This window comes from Rhea americana, unplaced genomic scaffold, assembly GCF_003343005.1.
Source record: "Rhea americana isolate MKP2758 unplaced genomic scaffold, rheAme1 scaffold_1, whole genome shotgun sequence".
Lineage (NCBI taxonomy): Eukaryota > Metazoa > Chordata > Aves > Rheiformes > Rheidae > Rhea > Rhea americana.
The window spans coordinates 13,847,268-13,864,578 of NW_028185038.1; the positions used below are offsets into that span (position 1 = coordinate 13,847,268).

The 17,311-nt window shown below is 37.0% G+C and overlaps 1 protein-coding gene across 3 annotated transcripts in view; it reads left to right on the plus strand.

Annotated features, from left to right (window-relative positions):
• The window catches only part of UPF2 (UPF2 regulator of nonsense mediated mRNA decay), a 192,893-nt gene that overhangs the window by 170,662 nt on the left and 4,920 nt on the right, over window positions 1-17,311 (plus strand). For all 3 annotated transcript variants that reach the window (XM_085299318.1, XM_085299334.1, XM_085299326.1), the window contains 5 exons: window positions 513-617; window positions 1,966-2,064; window positions 3,044-3,211; window positions 9,468-9,609; window positions 13,342-13,462. In XM_085299318.1, coding sequence (XP_085155444.1) covers window positions 513-617; window positions 1,966-2,064; window positions 3,044-3,211; window positions 9,468-9,609; window positions 13,342-13,462 — 635 coding nt within the window. The remainder of the gene's footprint in view (window positions 1-512; window positions 618-1,965; window positions 2,065-3,043; window positions 3,212-9,467; window positions 9,610-13,341; window positions 13,463-17,311) is intronic.

The following is a 17,311-nucleotide window of genomic DNA, read 5'->3' on the forward strand; positions in this document are numbered from 1 at the left end:
AAGGGTTATTCCTCCCAGGTGCGGGACGTGGCATTTCCCCGGGCTGAATGTCATGAGATTCCTGTCAGTTCATTTCTCTAGCCTGTTGAGGTCCTTCTGAATGGTAGTGCAACCACCTGGTGCATCAGCCACTCCTCCTAATGCATATTCACGAGCATGCCAAATACGACTGACAGAGTTCAGGCCATAGATTACTCTGAAACATTAAATACAAAACACAACAGGCAACTTTACTGAGATTGAACTAAACAGCTGTGAGAGGGAGATGTAGAGAATGTGTGCAAAGAATCAGACATGAGAGTTTTTTTTTGTGTTTTTTTTTCCGAGCAAAGTTTGTGTTGGGATGCTTTCATCTTTGGAAACAGTCAGCAGCACATTGTCAATGAAGATAAGTAAATCAGTTGTATAGCATCTTGTATTCCGAGGGATAAAAATAGTGAATGTGTGGCTCTCTATCTTTAAAATAATCAAAAGTTATTATATTGTCAAATCTTAAATATTGAATATTCCAGGAGGGCTCTGACAATGAGGAAGAAGAGGGTGAAGAAGAGGAGGAAGAAAACACTGATTATCTTACAGACTCCAATAAGGAAAACGAAACAGATGAGGAGAATACAGTATGTGTGATTTCTTTATAAGTGAATTGATTTTTGAGTTTTCTTTTTTTTTATTATTTTTTTACTGAACCTATTTAGCCACTGCTGCTCATAACTTACCATGGGAAACACAAGAATGCTTTCAGCTGTTTTCAGATGTTTTTTTGAGCTTATTTTTGCATTTATTAGTTTTCATTATTAACTTCTGTAAACATTCATGCCATCAACTTTATTATAAGATGTTGTTGTAGGACTCTGCATTTTCACAAGTTTCTGGACTAGAAAAGATTGTGTAAATGATGGTTTTGCCTTACCAACAATGGTGGCAAATTCATGTGGCACAGCAAAGTTAGCTGCTGTGCGCTAGTTCTCAGAAGTGAAAAGGAGGCAAACCAAGAAGAGCAAGATTCCTGCAATGTAGATTTGAGAGAGGCAGATCATAACATTTATAGCAGAAGAACCTATTTAACTGTGCCTGACTTGCAGTTGCGTAGTGAGGAAAGTAATCATCACAGAGCAACATGTTGAGGTACTAACTTGAAAAGCTGTATGTAAAAGCATTTTTTTTGTGGTCTCTGCTGTTGATTAGTGTTTGGAAGAGACTTCAGTATTGCTTAGAGCATGGGAACAAACAGCGTTGCTGTGAAAAGCTGAAATGAGTGAAGTGAGAAACCAGTATCTCCTGAATGATAGCTTTTGCTTGGTATTAGTCAGCTGTTGAACCTATAAGGGAATGAAACTTGGAAGCTAGATCTGACATCTAAAGAACTTTTTCAAGACATTACTTGTTTTTCCCCTTCCCTCCAAACACACTTTGAAATTGGAGAAAAAAAGTAGTGCTGAGTTATATTCCCAAAAGCTATGAGAGAAACATTGATGCAGATCCCATTGCGTTTCTGTATACAAAGAGACACATTAAGTGCTATTTTTCTCTGATGGGGCTTTCCAAATGCTGAAGGATAGTCTTCCTCCTGAAGAAACCAGTTAATTATATGGACTTCAGGAAAATATAGTTAAATTAAGTGTAGGTGGGAAATAGTGAGGCTTTTCTTTGTATTATTGTCATATCTAAAATGACGTGTGCAATAATGTTGGAGTATGAAGATACTGGATATTGAAGATATTGAAGGTGATCCACCTTCATAATAATTGTAGCAGTAACCTTCAGAAAGTATTTCTGAAAGAAAATAGTCCAGATTGGAAACCTTTTTCTCTAACATTTAATTTCAAATTTTTTTTAGTTTTTGAAATTTTTGGAACTTTTGATTGTGTGTGTCATGGAAGCAGTGAGTGTGTTTTTCTTTCATTTTTAGATTGACTGTTCATATTTCTGAAATGAATCTAATACAATTTTTTTCCATTGTTCTAGGAAGTGATGATTAAAGGAGGAGGACTAAAGCATGTCCCTTGTGCAGAAGATGAAGACTTCATTCAGGCACTAGACAAAATGATGCTGGAAAATCTTCAGGTATAAATCTTATTTTTTTTTCCTGTTTTGAGTAAATATAACTTACTGTATAATGGACCATACTTGATTTTTAAGTAAGCAAGCAATTAGTGCATAGCTTACTATACCAAACAATATGGATTATTTTCCTTGGTTTTGACCTCTTTGCTATGGTAGACTTTGATTTCTGCACAACTGCTGTTTGTTGCTCCCTCTCTGAATAAGTCTTTGTGCTGTCTACGTTTCTCTTTTGAAAGGGAAAAAAACTGTAATGAAAATCAGAACAGGTTGATAGTGGGCTGCTTTTCTTCTTTTTGCCTTAAACCACAATATTCTAGATATAAAGGCTAAATTGAGCTAAATTGCAGAAGTGGTTTGTTTCCATGTCTGAGATTGAGGACTGGAAGAAGTGTTTGGATAGTGAAACAGCTTTTAATTATGTTAGAGGCTGACAGGCATTTTATTCGACAGTCAGTAAAAATAACTGCATCTGATACTGTACAGCATTTCTGACTTTATCCATAGGCTATCCAAGTCTAGCATACAATATACTTAAAATTTAGATTTAAAGGCAGTTACTAGATTTTTTTTTTCAGTTGCATCTGATAAATTATTTAGTATTGAGTATTGCAAGTCCTGAATCAGGAAAGCAGTAATAACATCCTATTAAAAACCCTAAATCTAAACTGTGCATTCTCAGGTGTCTCAAATCAAACCTCTTGATTTGTTTCCTTCAAAGTTTAAAAGAAATTTGGAAAACTTAACCTTTGAAACATTCTGTACCTGTAACTTTCTTCTCTACAAGCAAGGAAACCGAAAGATAATGTGATAAAACCAAGTTAGTTTATTTATATATTAATTTCTGTTTTCTTGGGAGGTTAAATTTTTCCTAGTCATAAAAATGTGAACATTACCAGACTTTCTGATATTTTTAGCATCTGATTGCTTGCGTGTTTTCTTTTCTTTTCTTTTCTTTTCTTTTCTTTTTTTTCTTTAATAGCAACGGAGTGGAGAATCTGTTAAAGTACATCAGTTGGATGTTGCTATTCCTCTACATCTCAAAAGTCAACTAAAGAAGGGTCCCCCACTTGGAGGAGGGGAAGGAGAATCAGAGTCTGGAGACACAATGCCGTTTGTCATGTTAACRCGAAAAGGCAACAAGCAGCAGGTAAGAGATTACACAGTTACTGCTAAAGTTTTTTTAAAAAAATGATGCTTTTTGAAAAGTTACTCTATGACATTTTGAAATCACAGAAATTTTATTTTCTTCATCTTTTTCTCAAAATAGGATACAGACATCTTAATTTTATAAATAGAAAATACTATGTGTACTTTCTTGACTTTCTTGGTTGTTAATAGAAATCACTTAGAACAGTCATTTGATTAAACACTACTGTTAATTTTGTGTTTTAAGTTAATTTCTCATTAGACCAAAGGGACAGTGGTATGTTCTATGTGTACAGCACACGAGCATTTGAAATACGGGTTTTGAAAGTGAATCCTTGCAGTGGGCAGACTGCTGCTGAAGGTTGAAAGTAGAAGGAAACAAAAGGAGATTGGATATGTCAAAATCTCGAAGACTGCAGATTTTGCTGACAGCACATTCAGCTTCCAGTCAAGATATATGTTGGTTGTCTCACTCAAATTTCTACGGAACTGCCACTTGGCTGAATTTGTTCAGCTTGGAAAACAACCATTATTTTTAAAGACTTCTTTTAGGGGATTCTTCCAGAGTGAGTCTCTCTGAGCAACTTAAATGGAAATCATGTTGATAAAACAAATAAAAATGCTTACTTCAGGCAGCCAAACTATACGTTTGTCTTGGCTCTTTTCTCTAGCATGTATTTGAATTTTCTTGGGCATGCAAATGAATAGTATACAAATAAATACCTCGCACTTACTGAAATGCTTTTATTCTCATGGTTTATGGCCTTTAAAGAAACCTTCTTATTTCGGTTGTGTATGCTAATGATGAGAATGAGTGACTCGAGTTAATGGGGAAAACAAAAGTGAAACATTGTTTTATTCTATAGGTGTTCACCTTTCATGTGCTTAGACCTGTGGCATCACTTTATTCTGACTTATATTACCTGAAATTTGATAGTAGTTCAGAACAGTTGAGGTACATAAAGCAGAAGTAGAATCTTTTCCTTCTTGTGAGTGAAAGAGACTTTTAAAAATCTAACGTAACTTAATCTGTGCTTGAAATTAAAAGTGTGTCCTCTGTTATATCTGTGCAGTTTGCAGATAAATTAGTATGTAGAATCAAAGGTACAGTATGCCTTACTGCATCCTTAGTATTAGTATCAAGTATTTGGAAGGAAATGAGAAAAACCTGCCCCATGTGAATATACACTAGATCTTCTGAGCATGTTTTAAGTGAAGGTCTGTGGGACAGTAAACCTCATGGTGCTGTTTTTAGGCATTTTTCAGGCTGAAATTTAAAATTTAAGAAACCATATGCTATAGGATATTTTAACTTAACTTGCATGAACTTCAGCAAGTTATTTGAAATCCACCTTGATGCTTTTTCACATTGCATCTGTTTGTTGCATCTGTGTGCACACGGTGAACCAGAATAATGTCAGTAAACAGAATCCTTCAGACTTCAGTGGTGTTCAWAATCAAGGGTCTAGAAAGAAAACTATTGGACTGTGAAGAACACTGCTGTWAGAACTGTGATGGTCTGATGTTTTAAGTGGGGTGAGGAATGGTCGYGAGCTTACTTTCTTCTATTAACTGTAAAACAACCATGCAGTTTCCCTACTCTGGAAGAGGGCTTGAGCAGCTAAGATGTACCTTTGGAAAGTTTATCATTTATTCTGTGTAACAAGCAGGAGTAATAAAAATGGTACTTTAAGTGGAAAGATTAAGATAGTAGAAGAGTAGTAGTTTAAGCATCTGTAGTCTTCTCAGAGCAGTGTTGGTTCCCAGCTGAAAACTGCTGTACAGGGTCTGGTTGACCAGGTGAAGTTGAGAACAGTCCAGTTTACTGTTGCGCACACYTTGGTAAAGTGCCTGCTGCTTGATTCACCTTCCCAACAGGCCTTTGCAGAAATTTTTTGATAGCAGAGAGTTAGCTGTGAGTTTTGTGTGGATTTATAATTTTGTTGTGGTGTGCAGTGTTACAGAGACCAAATGTATTGTTTAACTGTTAATTAAAACAATTTAACCTTGGTTGCAGGAAAAATGGAAAGTTGTTTCTGACATACGCTGCAAAAATACGCAAACTTGCAGACATGAAACAGCAGCTAAATCTCCAAATTTCACTGTAATGTGAATGCACAATAAAACGAATACATCTGTAGGAGTTGGTATGTTAATTAGGAAAATCTTAGAAAATGATGAAATGTTAGTCATGCAAAATTTCGTTTCATCTGTTAARTATCTGTTGAGAAGAAAATAAAAGGGGCAGAAATTTTGGACTAAAGATATTTTGATGGGTCAGTTTTCTTCCATTTGTTCCATGTAATAGTTTCTCCYTTTCTTTTACTGGTGCTACTGTTTCTTGTAGTAATTTTTTGTTTGCTTGTTTTTATTTCATAGTATTACTAGAGAGGAGGCGAAAGAAAATATTTTTAACTTTATTTTTTAATCTAATGATTTGTGCAAGAGCTTATAGGAGTTCATGTTTTATCTAAACTGCCCTTTGCTCCCACTGTTGTCGTCTTGGTATCTGTGCAGAACATGAGAAGTTCTGCTATCATGAAAGCCGTGAACTAGTATGAGTTTGTGATTGCACTTCTGTGTCTTGGGGGGGGAGTGTTTGTTTTTAAAAGTTTTAATTCTTATCTTATGCAAATGCTGTTTTTAAGTAAGTGTGCTCAAAGTCTAAGGAGTGATACCTATTTGAGTGGGCACTTCCTTACTTGGATTTAGTAGTGATGATTAATTGATTTCCTTGTTACATTTGTTTGGCTACTCCTGGGACTTGAATGGTGCATTAAAATCCTTGCAGAAGTTTTGAGTGGGGAGCTTTAGCTGCTGTCATTGAGCTGAAAAGGGATTTCTGMGCACTCTATTCAAAAAAAACCCTGCATTCATTTTTTTCAGGATGATTTATTGGGCATATCTGCAATTATCAAGAATATTAGGAGCTTCATACTCTGTATGAGGGGAAAATATTGCTGACTACCCATGGCTTGAAAAAGAAAGCCGAACTTGTTCAGGAGTCCCGTTCCCCTGCCGCCTTCCCCCAATATTTGCTTTTGGGAATAGGCTTTTCCTGCCAAAAGTCTGTTTGGTGTTTCTAGAAATGTAAAAAAAAAAACGGTTGCGTTACAGAATACTTCAGTTCCTGAGTCAATGAAAGGCTGCTTTGTCCATAGCCTGTGTTCAGATAAAATTCTTAATAGAGAGGTTTAACAGAAAAAAAAAAGCTGGGAAGAAGAAGTGGAGTTGAAAAGAAAGTAGTTGTTCCTTCTCATACTTCTTAATTTTAAATCTGAGTGGGCAGTGTGTGTACTGAGTTTGGAAGTGATGAGTGCATTTTAATTATTCTATTAAGCTATAGCTGTCCAATCCCAGCTTTTTAAAAATGAGCATGCAAAATCTGTAGACTATCTGGAAGGCTAAAAGTTATTTCTCATCCTAGTAATCACTAGRAAAAAAAAAAAAAAAAAGCACCACCACCTTGTTACCACGTCAGCTTAATTGAGTCCCATGTTTGCAGTTGGTTTGATCTCTGTGCTGTTTGTCCAAATTGCTTCTGAAACCAGGAGCCTTCACTATTTTAAAATATATATATATATATATATATATTTATATATATATATTTATATATATAGGTATGTGTGTATGTACTGATGATAGTAAAATGTGCTGTTCTTACCTCCAGAGGTTAACGTTGACCCATGAGGCCCCGTTGCTAAATGCTTGGTTCACATGCCAGCGTTCGGCCGGATTTTAGTGAGGCTTTAGCTGCTGTAGCATTTTGGAGCAGAGCGCAGGAGCATCCTCATGACTGATGGCTGTTAACCAGCTGCCTGCAACCTGAATTAATAATCCACTGCRGGCTGGCAGGAGCAAGGACACCGCRTTTTAACTTTCGCTGTCACGTTGTGATTTACGAAAAGACGCGATAGCGAGGATATTGGGTAGAACGGTGTCTTGAGCTGGCTGCTGTAGCAAAGATGTTGCATGGCAAAACCTACAAAACTAGCAGCAGTAAAACTGCCACTTCCACGTGCTTAGTGGCATCARGCTGTAGCGTGATGAATTAGCCCCAAGCTGTGGGAAGACAAGGGGAAATGCAGGAATTCGGACACAGTCATAAGGCATCGGAGCTGAGGTGTCTCCGATGCCATTCGTTTTTGGCGATATCCGAGCGATTTTATGCCAGGTGGGTGTGAACCAAAGGAGATTTAGATAGGAAAAGGAAAGGACTCTGTTAGCAAACAGATTTCCTCTCATTTAAAGGACTTCAGCAAGATTGCCTAAAGTAATCCTGAACTGCACAGAACAGTCAAATCTGTCMTTGAATGTTCTTACCTTGATGACATTGTTTATCAGTTCTGTAATATAGTCCAGTCTTCTGAATGGAAAAAATATTTCTCACCATTTTCAAGTTTGCCAGGAAACATGTTGAACATGAAGTCCCTACATTCTCTCTAGGTTTTTATAAGAAATTTTAAATACACTTTTTTTGTACATCAGGAATGTTTCATTAGCTCAGTAGTCCTCAGATGCTTTAGTAATTGTCGCCAGTGGTTTGGTTTCAGCTGGCAGCCGTCAGATTGCCTTGGAAATAGTGATGCTGGGATACAGTAATATCTTCTGAATCTGTTTCCTTTCCCTCTTTTTTTCTTGTTTCCTYTCTTTTGCTTTAAGCATTCTGTCTGAAAACACTTACCAATCCCATTAAGCTGGTAAAGACAGAACAGCCAAAAAATAAAGGATATATTAAGATAGCCACATCATTAAGCTCCTCGCCGGYGGATTGATGTTGTTACCCTGAGATGCTGCTAATGGATTAGATGGTTATTTGTGTAATTTGCCTAAAGCTTTTTGAAAATAYTCAGAAACGTGCTTAGTTTGCTCAGCAATGAATAACTAAAGCTTACTTTTTTATGTATATAATTCGAAGAATTTCCATTTTTATTCTCATTCTTCTCCAACATCTGACAAGCTTGTATTTGTATTCAGTATAACTGGTAGATGTAATGAGGAAAAAAAAATCCTTTGCCTCATTGAAACAGTTAAGATCAACTATTACAAAGATTCTAGAGGGGAGGGAAACTGAATACAGTGAAGCCATATCAACTAAAAGACTTGTTTAAAACACATTTGTTTGCATTCTTTATTTTCGAACGTTGCRTTTGAGTACTTGGTGTCCCCTCGTGTTCCTCGTTAGTCTGTTGCTAGGAGGGCACTGCTATGTAAGAGATACTTTGAGATTTCAAAGTAATTACTGCATGAAATACAAAAGATACACTATGAGGATTTTGCTTTTGCTGCATATTGTCACATTAGAGGTTCTTATAATATATATCTTTTTTGTCAGCAGGTTTTGACAGTGCAGCTGAAAAGAACATGAACAAATTTGCCTGTTTYTATTTCTGTGGAAACAGATCTTAGATGACAAGAACAGGCAACAGGGTTCATAGTAGTTCCTTGAATCGGAGAGGGATTATTTTTAAATACRTTGCTGTAGTTATAGCAGGGAAATGTTTATTTTTAACAAAGGTGCAGTTGAAAGGGGAAGTGGATTTTTTTTTCTAAATGTATTTACAAACTTTGAAAGAGCTTCTGAAAATTTTCACTTCTRTTTTGGAATAATTTTAAAATATTTTTCTGTGAAAATAAAGCCTTGCATTTTTAGAGTCTGGGGAAAGAGGAAGCATCTTCCATATGCCTTTCYGAAAATCCCAGCTTTAGTCTTCTGAGACCACAAATTTACCTTTGTTACTTAAATCAAATGTAAAGTGGTAGTGTGAACATTTGGGGAGGAGGTGAAAAGGGAAAGATTAAATTTGATTGAATTTGACACCACAGTTGTCTCTTCACCAATAAGCACTAAGGAGCTAGAATTATTCATAAAATGTAGAGTAATGCCAGGGTATTTGAAAACCTTAGAGCATTTCCCCTTTGTTAATCACAGGAGATAACAGTAGAAATTACTGGGTTTTGGGGGAGAGGTATGGGGGTTATCTCTTTGCAGGGTAACTATACAGTGCAGCCGTTACAGTCTTTTGTCTTAACAATACATCTGCCTTTTTTGTGCATTCTACATGACTTTGGAATGTTTAAATATGTTTTATTTTCTCATGCTTCATTGTGTAAAGTAGATTCAAAAATCACGTGCTTTCCAGTAGAAAAATTTGCAGAAAGTATCTCATCAAGGAGCCTAGAAATAAATATATGTACAAGTCTGTCTTGTCCTTTGGGTCTGTGATGGGTGCTTAAAGGCTTGTTTTACTTTGCAGTTTAAGATCCTAAATGTACCAATGTCTTCCCAACTTGCTGCAAACCACTGGAACCAGCAACAAGCTGAACAGGAGGAAAGAATGAGGATGAAAAAGCTCACTTTGGATATCAATGAACGACAAGAACAAGAGGACTACCAGGGTATGAGTACAAAAATATTATTTGTGATAATTACTAGTTCAAGTTCTGAACATTAGCTTTTAATTCCTTATGGAAAGCTTATACTTCAGTTTCAGTAAATCATATTTACTCCCTGTATTCTGTGCTTGTAGAAGTTCACATAGCTTTTCCATGAAGGAGAGCTCTTAAGTGGGCCACAGTAAATCTCACTTTTTAGTTTGGGAAAGGGGAAGAATTGAGGTTTTTGTTTCCTTTGAAATAAAATAACATAACACMAAATGAGTCTGTTGATGGAACTGTCTCAGTTATTGGAAGAGAAGTGAGTTGGATACAAGAGGAATTCTTTCTGTGCAACTAGCCAACAAATAATGATAAAAGGGCTTTAATTTACCAATAGAAAAGGATATTTAGGCTCTTCATGCTAAGACTTGCAAATATTAGGTGGTAGCCTTTGCCTCAGAAACGGCAAAGGTCAACTGGAAGTCATATTGCTAAAGTTTCTAGAAGCCCAACAGATGCRTAACATGAGAATATATCAACAGAATCAAGGTTTCATACTAATTACATGATCTGAATTAAAAAAGCATATATTTGTGTGTGTGTATATATGGGGGTTTTATTTTATATATATATATTATATATATTTTATATATATAAAAAAAAATAAAAATGGGTATTTTGGCTGATTGGCTAAAATGGGCTAATTGAAGCAAACAGTTAAAACAGGAAATCAGCAATAGCCTGTAAACCAGTGTACTTGATGTGTTTTGTCAGACTCAACTTTCTTTGGCTTACTCTGGTGATAAAGAAGGCCAAACCAAATAAAACTAATGGTGTTCCCAGTTCTTACATTGTTTTTTCCATTTAACATCTCCAGGGTTTTTCATGTTTGTTTCGGGTGTTTCCTCCACCCACCCACCCACCCAAAGATGTTGCAATCTTGTGGTAATCACAATATAAGTAGTTAATTATCAGGTAAGCCCATTTAAGGTATTTAGTGAGAGGTCAGCATTCATCAAGAAATAGGGGATTTTAAATTTAAAGCAGCTCTGTTTATAAAAACACTATGGAATCTACCACTTTCAGGATTTTGAGTAACAAAAGAGCTAAATTCATAACCTTTAAAAGGATTATTCTTCCAAGGGGAGCACATGCAGAGCTCTGAAATGGTAATGCAGCTCGTATTTAGTACTAAACATCATAATCTGCTTCAAAATWTATTTTCTAAAGCACTTCCCTGTCGTGAAGCCCACTTGTGGAAAAGGAGGAAAAACAGTAGCTTTCCAAATTAGACGTTTGAGTACAGTCTCAGAGGTTTAAAGTGTTTCCAGCCCCCCATTAAGAATGCTTCTGGTTTTTGTGATGGTCAGAGCATTTGCGTGGTTATGATTTGTCATGTGACTTGTGTGAATCTTCATAAATTACGGTAAGTCCCTTTAATGTAGCATTTTTTTTGTGAGTTCTTGTACTTTGCATCCAAAACAAGGATTCAGTTTATTTTGTCATAATAAAATGAATTGGATGGCTGATACCGATTGATAAGCAATAGTGCTCAATTTTGCCCTTTCCTATAGACTTTCTGGGTGCTATGTGTAAAGCATTAACATACAGGAAAAAAAAATCTACGCAGGAAAACATTTTTTTCCATAATATATATAAAGTTTAAAAACAGCTTCTCACCTCTATATTTTAATCTGGGTAATATATACACTAAGAATCTAACTAGAAATGATATTTTTTAACTTGATTTTGTGTGATCATCTTTTAATTTTAGTGTCAGTCTGGCTGTAACAAGTTGGTATGTGAACTCTGAAAGAAATTTCTGTTTCAAGCTTTCAAGTTACCAAAGGAGGAGAAAGACTTAATTTCTGGAAAAAAATGCCTTAAGTTATCCTAACGTTTCTATGCATCTGTACAAGATAGCTAATAAATGAAGTCTGAAAGTTCACTTATGTATGATGTACTTGTAGTAGTATTAGATAATCATTTAATATTTCAATAATATATTTACTAGTACTCCAAAGATTTTTTTTTCTTAAATTTGAAAATAGCATTAAGAACTGGGTGAATCTTTAATTTAGATTAATATTTTTCTATGTAGGGTTTTTTTCCCCGCACTAAGAGTAAGGTTGGGTGGCATGACCTCAGCATAGCTAATACGTTGGGTTCCCTTGCCTGCCTTCTGTCTGTTTTCTCAGTTACTCAGTTTTCTTGTTCCTGGATTTTCACAAACCACAAACTTCTTTTTTTTTTTTCTCCGCTGTGTCGAGAAGGGAAGTGAGATCGGCGTGCACACGCTTGCTCACTCATCGCTTGCTTCTAGCACCTGGCTGGCAACGTACCATAATCTCTTGCCACTGCCTTCCTGGCTCTAGTTGTTTTGCAGAGATCTGTGCTGATGCCCAGACTTGAAGGCTGGGGTTTCCTGATGTTTACAAAGATGGGCCATTTAATGTGTTGGAGGGCTTTCTTAGCCAGTCGTGCTCAGGAGATATACAGAACATATATATATTCTTAAACCACGTATTCATAGGTGGTTTAATAACTGACATCAGTATTATGTTAAATCATTTGTAGTTGCTCCCTATTTCTCAGAGATTGAGTAGGTGGGTTCATGACTTGTGCAAGTCGTTGCCGAAGTAGTTGAACACTGTTTCTAGCAGGTGATGGGTAAGTGTCTCCAATGAGATTAGCAGAGATTAGAGAAGCAGACAGAGCAGACTTTCAAACACAATCCATTTAACAGCTTATTCCACTTTTCCCCTTCGTTTATTCCATCTGTCTGTGTTTGCTGAGCAATGTAGCTTCTTGCAGAGGTGGACTGTCAGAAACGCTCTCAATTAGATGTGCCGGCATATGGCAGTAGGTTCTGCGAAGGTTCCTCTGATGAGTTCCTAATTGCACCAGACACTTAACCACTAACTTAGTCTGATCAGGAGCCTTTTTATTTTGTATTTTTATTCTTTAATCATAATATATAAATATTTCTCATTCCTGGATAAATGAATCTTTACCAAATGACAGAAGCCTGATGTTTCTACCTAGCTTTAACTGCCCAACAGTTGCACGTCCAGAGCCAAGCTAGCCAGTGTAGGCCCCTTTACGATCAGTGGGAAGAAATGGGTGCATGCAGAAAGTGCTAAAATCAATCCCTAAAGCAGCTGGCGTAAGATGAGTGAGCTGAGTCACCCTCTTCAGGTGTCCGTTTGTCTCTTGTCTGTTAAAGGATCCTGTTATGGCTAGTTTGGACTTAAATACCTGACTTCTAGATGCCTAAATCAGGACAAGTCTCTCCTCGAGTCTTTAATTGGCAGCAGCGTTGTGCAGTTGTTACTATTTCAGAGTAGGTTTATGCTGTGGCCTATCACGCTGCTGTGAACCTTTGTTCCTGACTGATAAAGTCAGTTGTGGCTTGTATGTAATGAAAGAAAAGGTCATAGCTCCTTCCTTAAGCACTTRTGGTGAGATCAACTCCTTTTGGTTGCTCCTATGGGAACATCTAGGAACATCTGGAAATACAAGTTTGCATGACAGGGTAGCTTGAATATGTCAAAGCTGTCTGTGCAATCTTAATAACTTTTTAACATTAACTGTTGTGGATATGTTAGCATCCACATAGCATAAGGAATTTTAATCCTCAAGTAAAGGAAAGCATACATAAGAAATCTTAATTCATGCCTCTGAAAATGGTTTAAATTCCTCTTCAGAAAGATGCACGCAAAATGTATTTAATTTTCTGTTTTGAAATTACAGAGATGTTGCAGTCCCTGGCACAACGTCCAGCTCCTGCGAATACTAATCGTGAACGGCGACCTCGTTACCAGCATCCGAAGGGAGCACCTAATGCAGATCTAATCTTTAAAACTGGTGGGAGGTAGGACAATCTTCCTTTAAATTGGGTAATTCTGATTCTAAGCAAGTGATTACCTTCATAATTGAAACAGATAATGGCCTGCATAGTGTGAATTTGTTAATACTTTCCATTCTGTTAAAATGCTAGCAAGTCAGTGTTTTGTCCTTCTGGTAGTATGTTTGTAATATGTTATTGACAGAGATTTGGAAGACACAATGTTTTTAGATGTTAAATGGTTAGTAGAGTTTAAAGCACTGGTTGTAGTGGAAGAGATGCAGCCCTCAGTGAGATGGGGAAGACAATGTTCAAAAACCTCTAGAGAAATTCCTGTTGTGATGTTTCAGTTCTGTGAGCTTGTGAGCTCTGTCTCTGTATTTGAAGCCCCAAACAGAGAGAAAATGCAGCACAGCAGATCTTGATCCTGCGGATGAGTACATAAGAATCAACAAAAATGGTTAGAGACCGTTAAATTTATCTGAAATACTGTACATCTGGGATGGGTCGCTGGCAGTAAGAGTAAATGGAATGTGATTACTGCTTCTAAAGCAAACTAACACCCAAGAGGAGCAGCTGCCTATCGGCAAAAGGTTTTAAGTTACTGTCAGAGTTGTCTAATAACTTGCTGGCTTTTAATAGTCTCTTCTGCAGCTTAATAGTTCGCAGCATGGGCTTGAGTATAGATAGACTCTTCATATTAACACTGCAGCCAAAATTTGAGTAGTTGGAGATTCAGGTGAAATGCAGTGTTTCCRTGTTTTTTCCTCTGTTACAAGTTAATTTTGGGGGTAGATAGATGGGAGCAGCTAGTGGGAGGGGAGCGGGGGAGTTTTCCTACTGTTTGGCCTGTCTTTATAAAAACTGGAAAGATGTTCAGCACTTACCATAACACGGAATTTGTCAGCTCTTTTTTCTGGTGCATTTTAGAGCTTTTTGATGATCTCTTACTCCACTGAACCGCTGYAGAGATACAGCATGTATTTAAAAATGTATTTGTTTTAAAATGCAAGGTTTTTTAAAAAAATCTGTTTTTTTTTAAGAAAAACCTTAAGCAGATGTAACTCAGTACCAGTGCTGTCCGTGTAGCTTTTTTATATTGCTATGGCCTAATACTGTCATAGAAATGCAAACTATTCAATTACAGGAATTGCTGTAACATGTGCAAGTGTCTCATAAATAGAGCTGTAAGAGAAGACTATACAATTATTTCGGTCATCTCTTACAAATTCTTTAAGCATACATGAGAAGCACCCTGCAGTTACCCTTTAAATGTGCTATTTGCAGCTTTTTATGCTGTTCTTTTGAAATCTTTTTATTTGAAAATGTTTTAGGGAAAATAATCTGGGACTTCGCAGTAAACTAGGTCAGGCACTGGCCGGAGAACAGTTCAAGCAGTGTTTGCTGCTCCGAACAGCCATGCCACGCGCTGGCAGTTCTGCTCTCGCTCTGCATTATGTAATTTGCTCTTTGTTCCTGTTAATCTGTAAGCGCCTTAGAGCAGGGACCAGGAAGTTTGCTTTACTGGGCATATTTAATTTGTTGTGTAGCGTAATGCTCGGGCTTGCAGTCATGTGTCACTTGAGCCACCTTAGGCTGCTGTAATGCGACGCTACTTTTCTTCACCCTCAGTGAAAGATATTTAAGTGAAGTTATATTTACCAAAGGTTGTGTCCTCCCATCGCTTACCACCAGCGGTAGGTTGTAACGCAGTTAACGTCTGTACGGCTTCTGGTTTATAGCACGCGCTGAAGATTGCCCTCCAACTTTGAGGGGCGAACTTGCAGTATCCTTGCTCGGGCTGCCTTGGTGCCCGCGGGTTCCACGGAGGACACTAAAATATTTTCTTTTTTGTTGTGAGCCAGTTTTCATACTATGAGCTATTAATTTTCGTAAGTGTTTGAGGAAATGTTCACTTTATTAGAAGTAACTTGTATAACTTCAGATTTTATCACTTAAATGTTGAGTGAGCTGTTTTGAGTTTCTTCTTCATATATGAAGGTGACTGGTAGGTTAATTTCCTTCAATAGTGACTCAAAGCTAAGTAATTTTAGTGTTTATTTGGAAAAAAAAATAAGTGCTACTTTCTTTAAGGTGCATAAGTTTTTGATCTAAATTGCTGGAGGTGAGGGATGACCCGAGGCCGTAGAGCTCCTGGCTGACTCCATTGCACCATCTAGTCTGACGGATTCTGAAAGTGAATGTTTAGATGGGGAATTTCTTGCATTTAAAGTAACATAAGAGAGTGAAGAAACTGATTTGGTGTTTTACCTTCACTTTTGTATTAATAAAACATGCCCTAAGCATCAAATGTGTTTTAGAAAGTATATCTAATTCTACCTATCAAAATGGTTGAATCAAAGATCAGGGGCTTTTGGTATGTTTTTGGTCTTGAACAACCTGACCTAGCTTTCTTGTTCCCTGCTTTCACGGCAGGAATTTGGACTGCCAGAGAGTCTTTCCAACCTAATTTTTTCTGTGATTCTATTTTGCTCTGCCAGGGTGCTGGAGATTATTATTTGTATGAATTTAATTTTCACAAAAGGAAACAAATTTGGCAACTCCTTCACTTATGATAAAACGTCAGTAAATGGAAGAATGAATCAGTGGCTGTTGCTATAATGCAGTTCACTTAAACACTGCAAAAATTTTCTGTGTCCCATAAGCGTTTCTGTGATGATGAAATGCAATGAGATTTACAGATTTTGTCAGATTAAATATGAATAACCAATTTTTAGGAAATTTGAGCATAGAGAAACAGGCCTTACCAAAAAGTTTTAATGCATTGAAGTTAAAACTCTATTAAAAGCATAGCTTCAAGACTCGCTGCTGTTCCGAAACTTTAGTAAAGAGGAACTGTGTGTATCAAAAGTGAGGAGTTTTGAAGAAAACCTCGAATAATTCTCAGTAGTAGGATGGCTTGGGATGCATTCCTAACCTGACAAACGAAATTGCATTCAAGTTCATTGATAATTTCAGATCTGTTTGCATCTGACTCTTGCTTCTCTTTAATCCATTTAATAAAGAAAAATGAAGCATAAAGGTAATAACAGGATGCTAAGATTTTGTTAGCTAAATATTCTCATAATAAAGACTGTTTTAGTAATGCTGAAAAATGAAAGCATGGATAATCAGGAAAAATGTGAATTTAACATCCGGCTCTCCTGTTTCTGGTACTGGGCAAGAATGCTTTATATGTCCCTCGGTGAATAGTTAGCGTATTGATCATTATTATATTCTGAAAATTTAAATTCAGGAATGATTCAAATACTGGAGGTCTCAGTCAGGCTAAACCCAGTTGCTGTTCCTCTGTGAGCCTCAATCCATCTGACCGTCACCGCTTTTGTAGTCTTTCCTTGGTTGCCGTTCTCAGTGATCTCCTGATTGCTTTTCCAAAAGATGGACAGGAGATGGACAGAAGATGGACAGGGCCTCAGTGCAGCAGTAATATTGTGCTCTTGCTCTAAGGATTTTTACAATTAAATTGCTCTCATCTGCACATTCTAGGCATTTTAAATGTTTAAAAATATGATATTCTTTTCAATTCTGTGGGCTAGTTTGTTCGCCTTATCCTCTGCCACCTTTTTTCATCACTATTTTAATCTTGACTTCTTTTCAGTTGTCGTTTTTGACCCTGTCCTACCTTCTCTCTCCTACTAGACATATGCACTAGCATCACCTTCCATGAAAGCCATTCAAACCTGGCAGCGAAACGCAAACCTCCATTTTTGGGTCTTTGTAGGGAGGAAGGCCAGTGTTTTTTTCCTCCTTCCCCCGGACTCTGCAACTTCTTTTGGCAGACTGCTCTGGATAAGGGCTGAAGAGAAGAAGCTGAGCCCAGTGATGGCTGCCTTAGCAATAGGGTGCTTTTGGGCM